The sequence below is a fragment of the Zootoca vivipara genome, chromosome 11, assembly GCF_965207765.1.
Source record: "Zootoca vivipara chromosome 11, rZooViv2.hap1.1, whole genome shotgun sequence".
In the NCBI taxonomy this organism is placed as follows: Eukaryota; Metazoa; Chordata; class Lepidosauria; order Squamata; family Lacertidae; genus Zootoca; species Zootoca vivipara.
Window position 1 is genome coordinate 16,240,840 of NC_142594.1, and position 15,645 is coordinate 16,256,484.

The 15,645-nt window shown below is 42.7% G+C and overlaps 1 protein-coding gene across 3 annotated transcripts in view; it reads right to left on the minus strand.

The window, feature by feature from the left end:
* The window catches only part of RBMS3 (RNA binding motif single stranded interacting protein 3), a 755,586-nt gene that overhangs the window by 714,123 nt on the left and 25,818 nt on the right, over positions 1–15,645 (minus strand). Inside the window, exon 2 of one of the 3 annotated variants that reach the window (XM_088653927.1) lies at positions 13,454–13,565. The exons of the other annotated variants lie outside the window; for them this stretch is intronic. Coding sequence (XP_088510053.1) covers positions 13,454–13,513 — 60 coding nt within the window. The 5' untranslated portion in view covers positions 13,514–13,565. The remainder of the gene's footprint in view (positions 1–13,453; positions 13,566–15,645) is intronic. 3 annotated transcript variants of the gene reach the window in all.

Below are 15,645 nucleotides of genomic sequence, written 5' to 3' on the forward strand. Positions count from 1 at the left end.
TCGTAGCGAGGGAACCGCCAGAAGGCCCCACAGCGCTGGACCTCCGTGTCCGGGCAGAACGATGGGGGTGGAGACGCTCCTTCAGGTATACTGGATATCCCACTGTCTGTGGATCTCATATATGGCATGGGCAGAGAGAGACTCTGTCTTGAATAAGGCCAAGTAGGCCTGCCAAAGGCTGCTGAACTGCAACTCCCATCAGCCTCAGCAAGCATGGCAAATGGCAAGGGATGTTGGGAGTTGCAGTTCAGCAACATCCGGAAGGCCAAAGGTTCCTCATACCTAAGTTTCACAAAAGGATGGATGGGTGAGATACTAATGGTTGCACCCGTGTTTTGATTCTCGGTTGGTCGAAACCTGTCTGCACACACACATGCATGGATGTCCCTGTCCTTTACAACCAGGTGGGTTGGATCTTCGCAGAACAATACAATTAAATTCCTGGCTGAAATTAACACCAGAACATCAAGTTCAATGTAAAGGCAGCAGGTGTGCCTCTGTGATAAATCTCTTTAGAAAGGGGCACAAAAGCTTGAACAGATGTAGTAATCACAATAATTAGAAGAATTGTGTTGCACAGGAACTGGAGGCAAAAACATGAATTGAAGTCCAAGTTATCCTACTGAGCAGAGACAGGAAGGCAGGAAATCTCCCAAAGGAAGAATTCATGGGGGAGTTTTCTTCCTAAATAATACAGCATCCATTCCATAGGAGTTAAGTAGGAAGAAAACAATGGCATTTGCTCATACCTGAACACTTTTATATACCAAGGCGGTTTATTAAAGGTTTCATATTTAGGTAGGTCTATTATGCAGTCAGGTAAGATACCTGCTGATAAAGGTTTTGTCTGGCTTTTAAAAATAGCATGTGTTTGAATGATTTAAACAGTAATTTGAGTAACTACCGTAGTAATGCAGACTTAAGACATGTCTACCCAGAAGTGCCATTGTGGTCAATAGGCCTTACGATCAAGTAGGCAGGTATAGGCTTGCAGTCTGAAATCTGTATTTTCAACAATATAAATAGCTTGAAGACAAAGATTCATTTTATGGTCTAGACCAGGGGTAGTCAACCTTTTTATACCTACTGCCCACTAATGCATCTTTCTTGATGGTAAAATGTCCTTACCACCCACCAGTGCTGCAGTAACATGTGCTGTAGAACCCCCTACCACCCACCTGGAATCCTGAAACGCCCACTAGTGGGTGGTAGGGACCAGGCTGACTACCCCTGGTCTAGACAGTGGAGATACAGACCAGGCATTTTCTGATTCAGAGGTGGGGAATCTATTGACAACCCCCTGAGCGAACATCCTTGACTGTCCTTCCTGGGACTGATGGAAGATGGATCCCTATTGTATCTACAGAGCCACATGTTTCCTAACACCGACCTAATTTCTTCCAGCACGTTCATCTGATTTGTCCAAAAGGGCTGCTAACTCATGAGGAAAATGGCATGGTAATTTTTTCAGACGTGGTGCTAACTTGGTGGCATCTGCATATTAATATTAACAAGGGGACACCCTTCATCAGCATTTCTCAGTTGGGGAGAAGGGACAGCCTCGACTCCCACACTCCACTAGATCTGACACAGCTGGACATAGGAGGATGAAACTTGGCTGCCAGAGCAGCCTAAAGATGTTGGCTCAGCCCCTGAATGCATATGAGGCGAGGGACGGGATGGAGGAAGGAGAAATTAGGACAGACTGCAGCAGCAGCAGCAGCAGCAGCAGCAAATGATGGAGTTTTCAGGGGAACTCCACAGAGGCAGCAAGAAAAGCAAGATGAAGCTAGGTGTGTGGTTGTTAGTCTACTGCACAGGCCTGGAGACACCTGAGCGCAAGGACAGGTATAGGTAAAACTTGGTATAGGAATTAAGCCTCGCAGGAATAATTAAGCCTCACGGGAACCTGCATGATGAGACAAGATTCAGATCTCCTCCAACAAAGGAGTGTCTCACCAAGTCTCCTCTGCAAAATTGGATTCTGAAGGGATCTTATCACCCTGTTGTGTCCTTGAGGGAGTATGACACTTGCATGTTCATGGACCTACAATTGCCAGTACTGTTAACAAACTACAGCTCCCAGGATTCTCCAGGACTTTTAAAGTAGTACGAGAATGCTTTAAAAGTATAGTGTAGATGTGACCTAAATAAAGAGTTCTACTAAACCATTACATTTAAAGTGAAGCTCTGCAGGAGATAAAGATTGCTAAAATTCAAGAGCCATTTTTAAAATTAATAATAATAATAATAATAATAACATGGTTGTTATTTTTGCTCACTAGAGTTTTATAGAGCTTTAAAGGCAGCAGTGAGACCAATCTTTGGTCCATGAGGCCATTTCCCCCAAATCGTATCCAGGTGTAATGAAATAATATGCAATGTCAGGTATGTGGCAAGTGAAGACACATCTCCAAGAGGAGGAGGAGGAGGAGTCTTAAATCGTGTTCCTGATTGTCCCTAGAAAAAAGCAGGGCTAGCATTTGGCATCTTTTAAATTTGGCACCAATCACAAGCCCCACTGGGAATGGTTCCAACAAAGGATTTCCTGACTGGATCTCTTGGGTGCAGCTGATCCGTGGCGAAAAGCAGTGCTGACTGCAGCTTCTGCTGGGATGATCCTTTGCAGCCTGCCATGAATTCAAGCCAGCCAGCCTGCAAAGAAACGTTTTGCAGATTCCGCACACATATCTCCAAGGGTAGACTGGAATGGAATAGGCGCACACTTGCTGGCTCCATCCTAGCCTTGTGCGCCCCGGGCGCAAAGGAAGCTAAGGGACAAAGAGCCCTGAGGCTAAGTTGCTGTTTTGGTTGCAATTGTTGTATTGTCAACTGGCAATCCTAAGCAGCCGGGGTAGGGGGGAGAGGCGGTTCCTGGGAAATACTGGAGAGTGGTCTGATTTTTACACACTGATTTGGCCTAAAACAATCAATTCTTGAGAGCTTTGGGTTTTTCAGTTGTGATACAAGCAGATTCAAATGGGGGGGGGGAGTAAATGAAACTGGCGTGATTCTGGTGCTGCTCCTGATTCCCTGTAATACATGTTCAGCTATACTAAGTAGATTGCAGAACAAAACAAAGAAATCCTAAGCCTTCAAATGAGGACTTTTGAGTCTGTAAAGAGCTTTCCGGATTTCTGATAGCTCAGCAAACATAACGCCCCATGAATGATGAGAGCAGGGTGTGTATATTTCTCCAAATATTTTTTTCCCTAGCAGCACAGAAATGCATTGACCTACTAATTCATATTCCTATTGCTAGTCCTAGAAGCACACACCCAAAACACAAAAGCTGCATGATTATGCTTGATGAAGAAGTGCCAATTGAAAACTGAAATGGCTTATGGAAATGAAAACGAAAACTCGCAGGTTTAACCCATCTCTCATTCATGTCCAGTAGCCGAAGCAGATGATTTAAATGTGTTTACAGTCAACTCATTCGTTGGGAGGTACAGTATATGGAGGGGCCAAAGAGAACTCTGGCACAGAAACATTTATTTAATGGTGGTCATTTCTTACCATAGCCAATGAACTCCTGAGGATTTCAGTGCGAATCTCTGAAAAAAGAGAGAGAAAGTTTTAAAACCTTCTTTAGCTAATTAAGAGTTTAACTTTATTTAAAAAAAAACTATTGGCAACATAATTCTATATGTTGAGTTAAATAAATGAATACTTATCTGATTGTTTCCTGGGGTCCTTTTGTGCTTGTAATTCTTGAGTTAGAGGAATTTTGTTTAAAAATGTGTAATTATGAAGATTTGGAAAAGGAACTTGAGAGCAAATTACAGCTTGGCTTTAAGAAGTGGAATCGTTCAGGGTTGCGCTACCAGGTTCAACAGAAAGTGTTGGTGCTTCAAGTTATAGAGGAAAAGCACAAGGTAAAACAAAAAAAGGATAATGTGCATTATGAGGCCTGTAGTAATATTTTGCCTCAGGTTTATAGTGCAATGCGGCAACTCTAGTTGACAGAAGGGAGAGAGCATCTTCAATCACTGGTTAATGAAATAATGAACATGTCTTGGTCGAGTATTTTCTGATAGGGTTTTTTAAAAGCTTAACTGCAGATCTTTCAAATGCTCCTAGAGCGCAAAGGTTGCAATAATATAGCCTTTTAAGAGGTGCATGTTGCAAAGCAACACCCATTCCCATCAATCCCTGTTGTCAAGGTCACAGCAGCCAAGGCAAAAACTTCATTGCCTCTCTTCAGCAAGAACAGAGCAGGAACAGGAAACTCTTGACCAGGCATAGGCAACCTTGGCTCTCCAGATGTTTTGGAACTACAACTCCCATGATCCCTAGCTAACAGGGCCAGTGGTCAGGGATCATGGGAGTTGTAGTTCCAAAACATCTGGAGAGCCAAGGTTGCCTATGCCTGCTCTTGACTTTTTGCAGACACACACACACTGCCTCAAACTATATACAATACTGAATAACTGGTGCAAATTGGTCCAATTTACATTGCTCTTGATAACCAGATGGAGAGAGGGACTGGAAGGGACATAAAGTTGCACCCACTTCACAGGAATCTCTTGATTCTGGGATTTCTCCAGTCTCTGCCCATGCGTTCCCAGTTCTTATTGTTACAAAGGAACCCAGGTTAAGGCTCCAGGGATCTCAAACTAAGGAAATGTCATGGACTTGTTGGCTGCAGAAGAATGGTGGGAGGAACCAGCTGGGGAACCACCAGGGAAAGGTGGCTCAGGGCCCAGAGAGTGGCGGTGGGACAACAATGAGTGGTCAGAGGGAGAAGAGTTGGAAGCTGAAAAGGTAACAGGGCTTAGTGAGCAGGGAGAATCTGTGGCAGAAAGAAGACCAGAATTATAGGCAGAAGCTGAAGCAGGGAGAGGAGGGAGGCTAAGAGGCATAGATGAGTCAGGCTGGTGTAGGGCTGGGCAATATATAAATATATCATCACAATACTGGTTTGAAGTTCACATCGTGTTAACGTTTTCATATTTGAGCTGGCAATATATCGCAAATCACAATGTGTGTAAGGGCTAGGTGATATCTGGTTTTCAACATTGTGATAACTCACCAGCTAAACACTGCAATGCTATCAGCAGCTAAACCTCACCATATCACCAGCTAAACCGTATCACCATTGTCCTGATTGTCTCTGCGTAGTTCCTTCCTTAATTCAGATATAATGATATATTGATATATCATGATGTTTAGCTGGTGATATATCATGATACTGAAAACCAGTTATTACGCAGCCCTAGGGGTGTCTTGCCTTCTTCCTGCGACAAATTCCCCTTCCCCTCTGCCTCTCAGAACCAGAAGAGGCATCAGAAAGGGTGGAGGAGAGGTTGTCTTCATGTAGGTGCAGTCTCCAATTGCTTGGGGAAAACCCTGGAGAGGAGGGATGGTGTGGGCAGGCAGGGACTTTCAGTCTCAGCAACTGAGCTGTTGGGGCAAGACCTAGGGATGAGCTTCTGTGCTCATTAGGCCTGACACTCCTCCAAGTCTGTGCAGATCGTGTTCTTGCTAATGAAGAGTTAACCCTAACTTGCAGTGTGATTTACTGCCGGCTCCTTCCTGTCAGGAATCCAACAGCAGGGAGAAAGGTTCCACATTCTCACTACCAGCACATCACTCAGGCAGAGGAAGCAATTGACCTGATATCTACAGCTCCTTTAAAAGTGGGGAAGCCTCTTCTAAGACAGTGCCTGTGATCTGCATTTTTTAAATAAGTACATGTATTTAAAATAAGTATTGTTTATTTAAAACAATGTGCTGCCAACTTAACCAGGGGCACCTTTTTAGTGGATCAAATGTTTTTAGTTAATTAATCTAACCAGCTAATCAACTAAACATTGCAACCCTGCTCAGCAGATACCATAACAATGGAATATGAGGAAGTCTACCAAGCAGGCATACCATTAAGTGTAGACCAGGGGCTCCCCACATTTCAGAGCTCTGTAATTGTTCCTCTGTAGCACGTACATGCCTGGCAAGCTCACTGGTTCTATGCACTGAATAGCTGTAGTTATAAACTACCATTATTATTGTCATCAAGCTATAGCCTGTTCCAAAATCCTTTTTCCCTGCCTTGCAAAAATAAATTCCCCCAACCTATAACTGAAATGGAACATGCTACACAGCAATTTCACACTTCCTGTAGGAAATGCATAATGTTTGAAGCCATCCTCAGTGGATTACTGGGAAGGGCACTCTGGCTTTTGCCTACAAAGCACTGCTGGAGCATGTAGAGTTATTGATTTATCTTACAAAATTCTGCTATGCAGTGTAGTTCTTTCTGATTTAGCTTTTATAGCACTGCGGGGATCATTTAATTTTTTTTCTCTCCCCAAAAGACCTCTGATGTACTTTATTAATCAGAACATGTACCTTGCATCAAGTCAAATTTTAAGAAACAATAACCTGGTTCAGATCTAAAATACAAATTTCTGGACATTGCCCTTTACTTGCGTTTATTGACTCCTCCCTGTTCATCTTCTCTCTCTATCTTGTTTTAATCAAGTAGGATTGCAGCTTCAGCTAAAATTTCCTTCTGAAGAAGAAATGCACTGGTGGCCAAGGTCGATGGAAAATTGACATTTATGACCAGCCGTGTATTTCCGTCCAATGCCTATGTATCTACAATTCAGGAGATTTTCTACAGATGGGACTATAATTCTGGTTCCTCCAACTCCCATCCAGCTTCTTTCATCTTCTTCTTGTTGTTGTTCTACAATTCAATGTAGTTTTGTTGTAGTTGTCTTATGAAAAGGTGGCGTCAGGTTAAGTGGCAGGGTAGAGGGCAGAGAAGGGGCTGGTTTAAACCAAGGACACCCAACATGGCCCCCTTCGGATATTGTGGATTACAAATCCCATCATCCCTCAACCTTGTCCATCCTAAGGGCTGATGGGACTTGTAGTCCTAGAGAGCACCGTGTTGGCTTCCCCTGGTTTATCGCTCTCTTCCCCAACAGCCATTTTGTGCCTCAAATTCCCCTACCCCTGGTTCCTTTTCTCCCCCAAATGTGAAAGATACATGGATCTACATGTTTCCATCCGTCTGGAAAAAGAGCAGCTAGGGGAATGGATTGAGTAGACAAATGGCTAGGAAAGAAAGAGAAGGTGTTTAGAGCATAAGGTTTGTATCCAAAAGGCAATGGCCAGGTTCAAATCCTGGCATCTCCAGGTAAGGCTGCGAAAGACCACTGTTGGAAACTCTGGAGAACTTTTACCTGTCAATGTAGACAACACTGAGCTTGATTGACCATTACACCAACACAACCTTGACCTTCTTGTATTCTAACATGACCAGAGCAGAGTGGGATGAATCCAGGGTGAGAATATCAACTTCCTGGTACTTAAAGAGCTAACCTGTACCTTCTTGAATCTACCTGCACATTTTTCTCTTGGCAGCATGTCACATCATATGCCCATTCTCACCCCCACCTTCCCTTCTAATGCAGTATTCATAGTGGCCTCTGTCCCTTCTTGCACCTTCCTGCAGATTTTCACACTATCAGATCTCCCAGCTTTTAGTAACAACACGTACAGAATTGTTGTAGCACTCCATTATGCACTCATTAAATTTAATGCATTCTTCTGAACGACTTTCCTAAAGGAATTGCATCTGACCCTCTCTCTTGGCCTTTTCTAGGGCATCTGTTTCGTGCTGTTCCCAATATCACCACATCTTCCTATCCCACAATTTCAAGAACCATCCCATCTGTTAAACCTGTCACTTCTGAAAAGGAGCCTTTAGTCTCTGCCTTAACAATACGCACCACAAAGTACTTCTTTGCCTGCGATTATCCATCGCTTTCTTCTCCTATTCAACACTTGCTTCTGCATGGCCCAAACTAGCCTAAATACCGTATTTTTCAGTCTATAAGAAGCCCCCATGTATAAGACACCCCCTATTTTGGGGGACTCAGATTTAAGAAAATGGGGGAGATGGCCCCCATGTATAAGGCACCCCCTAATTTTTGACATTATTCTTTAGGGGGGGAACCTAGTCTTATACACAGTATATGGGGAGGGACTCTACGCTGCAACCACACATTAAGGAACTCACTGATAACAACAACAAACAACAACAACATTATTATTATTGCTTGTACCCTGCCCATCTGACTGGGTTGCCCCAGCCACTCTGGATGGCTTCCATCAGAATATGAAAGAACACATGATATATCTGACATAACTCCCATGTCTACATATTGTTAAGCATGTTGCACAAGCAGCATACATACCTTTTTAAGGCAATTTATGAGGGCTTAGAGCATATGTGACTCTCCAGATGGCAGTAGATTCCATCAGCCCTAGGTCAGCATGGTCAATGGTTAGAGGCGATGGGAGTTGTAATGCTGCAATATCTGGAGGGCCACAAGTTCCCCATCCATGTCTTAGAACATGGCTTCCCAAACGGGTCTCCAGCCATTTTTGGACTACAATTCCCATCATGCTGACCACTGGTCCCGCAAGCTAGAGATGATGAGAGTTGTAGTCAAAACCTGGCTTAGAACTTAATCACTTCAAAAGTCTTTCCACGTAATTGCCCTCTGAGGCAGATATAAATGTTATAAAGTACTTCACAAGTTATGTTCCCTACATCTTTTAAGACAGGGGTCAGCAAACTTTTTCAGCAGGGGCCCGGTCCACTGTCCCTCAGACTTTGTGGGGGGCCGGACTATATTTTGAGATATGAACCTCAGAGTTCTTATTCTGCGTGGCAACCAAAGTCATAATTAATAAATCAAAACTTTAACCTCAATCTTGAGTTTTGCTGCAGTGTCTTCCCTGTACCCCTTGTCCCTCACATGCAGTTATAACCTTTTGCTATCAGGAAGCTTCAAAAGGCTTGCAGTGCCGTAAAACATTGCTAAGCTGTGTGTTTTGTTTTGTTTTTTAATATCTAGTTATCTATCTATCTATATTACAGGAGCCATGATAAATAAGCCCATGTCATGAATTAAAAGAAGAAGAAGAAGCCTTCTTATCCTCAGGGATTGCTTTATTTTTCTAGTTATTTCTGTGTGTGTGTGTGTGTGTGTGTGTGTGTGTATGTATTCTTCATATTTTTAACTTTCGGTTTATGAAAATGCATATAACAATCCCATTAGAACTCCCCATATTTTATCCCACCGTTCAGCCATATATCGTCACCAAAGAATGGTTCGCATCAATAAAGAACAAGAGGGCGGAGCAGCTATACAAGGAAAGGGGAATGGAGTTGTTGTTAAAGAAGGAAGACCCAGTGGGTAACACTGGAACAAAGTGGTGATGGCATCTATAGCCACCTGGAACCAGGTAGGTATTCTCATACTTGTACAAAGGCGCTGCAGCTGATTTGGCAGACCTTGCTTCTCTGATGGGCAGCAGAAGAGATCGAAGAATACCTCCTCCTCTCACTTCTACAGTCCAGCAGCAACCCCTTTGGTAATTTGCCATGGAGCGCCACTGCACATTGCAGAAGGTGTTAAGATGTGTTTGGAGTGACGGCCACGTCTGTAGTGCCTCTCACCTTTGCCATATGCAACCTGGAAGGATGTCAATGCATTCGCACTACCTTGGAGATATGCACATTCCGGGAGAAGATCATAGGAGGCAGACAAAAGTAAAAGCTAAAAAAGGTAAAGGACCCCTGGACAGTTAAGTCCAGTCAGAGGCAACTACGGGGTTGCGGCGCTCATCTCGCTTTCAGGCCGAGGGAGCAGGCGTTTGTCCACAGACAGCTTTCCGGGTCATGTGGCCAGCAGAACTAAACCGCATCTGGCACAACAGAACACCATGACGGAAACCAGAGCACACGGAAACGCTGTTTACTTTCCTGCCGCAGTGGTACCTATTTATCTATTTGCACTGGCATGCTTTCGAACTGCCTTTAAACTACCTTTAAAGCACTATGATACCACTTTGAACAGTCATGGCTCCCCCCTGCCAACCCAATGAGAGCTGTAGAGTGTTAGGGGTGTTGAGAGTTATTAGGAGGACCCTATTCCCCCAGGGAACTACAATTCCCAAAGTTTTCTGTTAAACCACCCTGTGACTTCTGCTGGTAGCTCTGTACTCCTTTCACTGGTGCTGCTCTGCACCCTCACTGAATGTTTCTGCCTAGCTGTAATGCAGCGTTGAACTATGATAATGCTTCTTGTTTGTCTGGAAGGAGAATACAGAGAGGTGCATGAGTGTGTGTAGAAACTACAACACTGTACAAAGGTAAATTCGTATTTGTCACTCTGCTCCTGCCTATAGACCGATATAAAATAAGCAGCGCAAAGACAGCACACAAAAAGCTACCACACTATTCCACGTTCTAAATCTAATGCCCATGGCTAGCATGCAGCTCCCAAGAAAGTTGCTCAGAAGGGGCTCCCAGGGTGAAAATGGTTCCCCATCCCCGATGTAAAGCTAAAAAAAAGAGCAAAAATTGGGCAGGTGGAGATTGGCCTTATCTTTACCTTTCTGGCACATGGGCGGAAAGAAAAAGAAAAACACATGCCAGGCCACCCCAGCCACAACAGTTGCCCTCCTTATGATGGCTTTTCCATCATAGCATCATAGCTTTTTTCCATCATAGCAGGACTGTGTGGGTGCAATGACACTCTTGGGTTAATGCACGATGCCATGCCTTAACACTGCAGAGGTACAACCATTGCGTCGAATCCTAAAATGGTTAATGCGGCAGCAATGTCTGGGTTTTAATAAAAAACAAACAAACTATTAACTATATTTTGATGATTATATGACATCTCCTGTTTTTAAAGTCTATTTTATTGCTATTTTTCACAAATATCTCATACCCTTTTATGGAAACAGCATAGATTTTTAAAAGTTAAAGCCAGCAAATGAATGCATATACGAACATTTACCCCAAAAATGGCAGCCTGTGTTCACTCACACCAGTGCTTTTCTTCTAGGAAAACAAAACAAAACAAAAGGTTCCAGTACTGCGTATGCTTGAATACCCCCAGAAAAAAAGTAAAGGAGCTTTCATAATTTGAAAACAGAGACAGTGTGTGTACTTTTGTAACCCAAGAAAATCTTTAATATTTTTTTTAAAGTACATTTTAATTAAAAGCACAAGAAGGCATTCAAATTTGATAATATTTCTCTGGTGAAAACCACAATGTAAGGAATTATTAAGGGAAACGGGACATTTTTCTTGGATCCCCCAGTTCTGAAAAGCGCAAGTTATTTTAGGTCAGCATAGACGAATACTTTTAATCAGAGAACTTTGGCTCCTTTTCCTGGCACTGAGCAAGGAAACACACTATAATAATCCCAACAGCAAAGGCAGTGGAATGGATCAATTCATTGGTTAGGATAATAACTTAAGAGCACTTGTGCCTTATATGAGTCCACAAGCTTCTTCCTGCTCTCCGTGCTTCCAATTAGAATTTAGGCCCTCATTCCGGCTGGATACAGCGGCAAGCCTTGCAGACACCTAGGGCTAAATAAGCCAACCAGCAGAGGCCAAGAGGGTTGTCAAACTAGGGTACATTTAATATATTGAGTTGACAGAGAGCAACCTCATTATTGCTGAAACGTGCTCTCTTCCTGCTAACCTCTTTGATCCTCTGTCTCCTGTGCCTTTTCAAACCCCCTCCCCACAGCTCAGGAAGGATTATTCTCCATTGCACACTCATAAGGGTTTTTAAAGCCTCAGTAGTTGCATTTTAAGAGCTCTACCTTAGTCATAATAATCCCCCGGTGCTGAACGAGATGCTGGAAAGGCGGATGAGTTGTTTATTCATAAAGCTCAACAGCCCCCACCCACAGGACATTCAACCGGGTTTCTGGCAGGAGTAGAGATGTAAAAGTTCCGGAAATTTCGAAGCTCTTTTTTTTTCCCAGGGAAAAACGGAAATTTTCGGAAAAATTGAAAAAAATACTACATTAGCACTTCTTTTTTCTTTTCCAGATTGAAAGTCATTCTGTTACTTTAGAAAGATAAAATATAACTATGGAGAATTTTAATGGGCATAAAATTATCACAACTAGCATATTAAAAAATATAGTGTATCCAAACTGAAATTTAACTTGTCATTCGCCACCGTTTCATATGCAACATGCTTACTCCACCTCCCATGTTTTGCCCATGAGACCTTATGTATTTCCTCACACTGATGTGTGTGGTCTGTTAACCACTTTAGCTACTGCTTTATGCTGAAATTAGTTTATTTCACTTTTTAAAGACTGTTTTACAGCATTTAATGTTTAAAATATTTTCTTTTTTCTTTCTTTCATAACACTTCTCTAATTGCCACAACAGCACATATACTTTCAGGCCCTTTTTGTTGCTCTGTATTTTCTTCCAGTGCTTTGAGGCCTAGTGAAGAGGAACAGAACCAATGCATGCCGCGGGAGCAAGAAATCTAGTTGGCTTAATGAGAAATAACTGCATATTCCTCACTATGCAAATATCTACATTCTGACTGGCTGAAATGAAGAGGCTGGGCCATGCCTGATAACAAAGGGGCAGGAAATGAGGTTCTCCATTGCAAACCATTTGCTATGCAAAGGTCTTTCTTTTCCTCTCGCAAGGTGTCATTTTACTTGGAATGGCCAAGTCTGTCACACTTGTATTCTCTTAATTTCCCTGTTTCCCAATCTTTAATTCAGTCCATATTTCCAAATCAGTTTGTGATTCCCCCACCCTGAACCAAATCCTTGTAAAAATCATCAGCATTTTCCTGTACATCTCCTATCACAGGGATCAGCAAACCTTTTCAGCAGGGGGCCGGTCCACTGTCCCTCAGTCCTTGTGGGGGGCTGGACTATATTTTGGAAAAAAAAATGAACGAATTCCTATGCCCCACAAATAACCCAGAGATGCATTTTTAATAAAAGGACACATTCTACTCATGTAAAAACACCAGGCAGGCCCCACAAATAACCCAGAGATGCATTTTAAATAAAAGGACACATTCTACTCATGTAAAAACATGCTGATTCCCGGACCGTCCGCGGGCCAGATTTAGAAGCTGATTGGGCCGCATCTGGCCATCGGGCCTTAGTTTGGGAACCCCTGTCCTATCATATACACATGATGCCTTTTTATCCTAATATACACATATACAAGCTCCCCTAATGTAATGCGTGTTGTCGTTTTTTAATTATCAATGCCATTTTCACCAATGCATCCATCCATTTCAAAATGCACATTTCCCACATTTCTTTGGCTGGACAACTGCACTGCAAAATTTGGAGAAGGGCACATTTTGAAGGCTAGTCATGATTTGGCTTGTGTACTGTTTGGGGAAGAGTGAATGAAGTAGGTTCGCATATAAATGCCCCGCCCCTACATTTGACATCTCATAATGAGGTTCAACACCCTCCCTCTTTCTCTTCTGCACTCCCTCAAACACAAACACACATGTTTTTTCCCCAGACACATCCTCAGAAGAGCAACATTTTAGATATTCGTATTCAGAACGCTGGCAAAACAACAACAACCGGGGAACTCATCCATCAAACTGAATTATGCACTCACCTGATCCGGCAAGTGAGATCTGCATGCAGAAACAGGTTTGCGTGCCTGCAGCTGATCCATATTGCATCCAGGGCAACGAAATGTTGCTCAGAATCATTCGGTTCAATTTTCTCTGGGGATGTGTGAGTGAGTGACAGAGAGAGAGAGAGAGAGAGATGACTTGCACGTGACTAAGGCTGGATTGTGGCCACTGGTTGCTTTTCAGCCTTTCAAAAATAATATTAATTCAAAGTCATACTCTAACTTTTGCTTGTTCTGCTTTTGGTTTAGAAGTATAACCTGAAGTCATAAATTATATATCATTGCCAGGTCTTACTTAGAGAAGTCTCACTCAAATGAATGATCATGACTATGTTAGGGCCATTAATTTCAGTATGTCTAACTCTATAAGTACAACTTAAGCACACTAAATCTGGGCTTTGTCAAACCACAAAAATAAGGAATGCACATTTATATCTCACTGATTACACATATATATATATATTTGCCCCAGTTTATACTTTCAGTGCAGCTTAGATAACTATAGTCCATTTTCCCAATTAATTGCCAAGATTGCTTGCATTTAGATAGAAAGGTCACTCTTTGTGGGGTCACGAAGAGTTGGACAAGACTAAACGACTAAACAACAACAAGATAGAAAGGTATTTAATGCATACAATGCCATAAAAAGCTCAAACCTTAACAAACACTGTGCTACAGTGCAATAATAAAGCCAGCAGTGGTAAAAACCAAGCAAGAAAACAGAAAAGGCATGGAGAAAAACTGTAAAACAGACACATTACTGGTGCATGGTTCAGCTATTTTTTTCCCAGAGCGTGTTCAGCAATTGGGACAGGACAACTGAGAAGGCACTTTCTCCCAGAACCACTTCGCTCATCTCCAATGACAGAACAGTACCTTTAATGAAGTTCTCAGCAAAGAGGCAGATTTTATAACCACACTACCTATATAACTATGTAGCCCCAGTGGGCACCAGCCCAGCCCTTCTTACAGTGCAAAGCCAGGAATTTTGGGGATCTGGCACTGGGGCTCTTGCTTATATTGAGGGCCTTGGCACTTGCTCAATGATGCCAGCCTTCTGAGAGAACTTACAAGCATATAACTATGTAATCACCCCTAACGTTGAATTTCGCACTTGGCTGAGTTGTGAACTATTATACCACCAGCAACCATAGTCAGTTTAAACGATGCCACCTCGCTATGTGAACATCCCCCCCTTCAAGCATGTACTGTATAACCTTATTGCCACTGAATCTCAACAGCCATTCTGCCAATCAAACACTGACAAAAAGCTTTGGCCGAAAGTAGTAAAACACCTGTTTGAAGATAATCTTCGGGAAAGATTGGATAATCTTCAGGGGGGAAATTGCACCAGTTAGCCTGCTACTCATTCATACTCAACTGGCTTTACAGCAAAAGCAGTGATTCAGCGATACACTCCCTCCCCCCCCGGAAGGTTCTTACTCCTGGCAAAATCCTAGATGCACATGGTCAATTGCACATCAGATTTAGGTAGCTTGTGCATGATTTTCTCTGCTGGATACATAAATCGCTTTCCAGGAGATAAAAATCAGGAAGGTATTAGCCAGGGATGAAAAAGTGATACAACACACACACACACACACACACACACACACACACACACATTCCTTCTGAATTTCTATGAGAAGCTCAATATATACACCCCTTCTCACATTACATATTACAAGACACATGTAAACTAGTGTGGAACTAGTGTGTGTGTGTGTGTGTGTGTGTGTGTGTGTACAATTAAAAACCAGGAAGGTTTGCTCCAGAGAAGGGAAGCTGACATGATCTATTGATCATGGCAACTGCTCTCCAGTCAAGTATCCACTTCTGTGGCAATGGATGTTCTTCTGAGACAAGGGCGAACAATTCCCTCTAAGAGCATTGCTTGTGTTTGAGACAGAACAATACCTGTTATGTATCACTGAGGACCATTAATGTAACAAAGTACCTGGTAACATTTCACCAGAGGATAACGGGAGATTCCTGAGAGGAGCCGCCATGGAACTAAGGCAACTTTTCAAATCTATTTATCAACCACTCAATGTTCTGGTCTTTTAAACTCAAGGAAAAACAAATGGAATACAGGAAACAATGACAGGCAATCAATAGACAAAGACAAATAAATAGAGCTGAACGCAGGCGTCTGATGCTGGTGCTGTGTG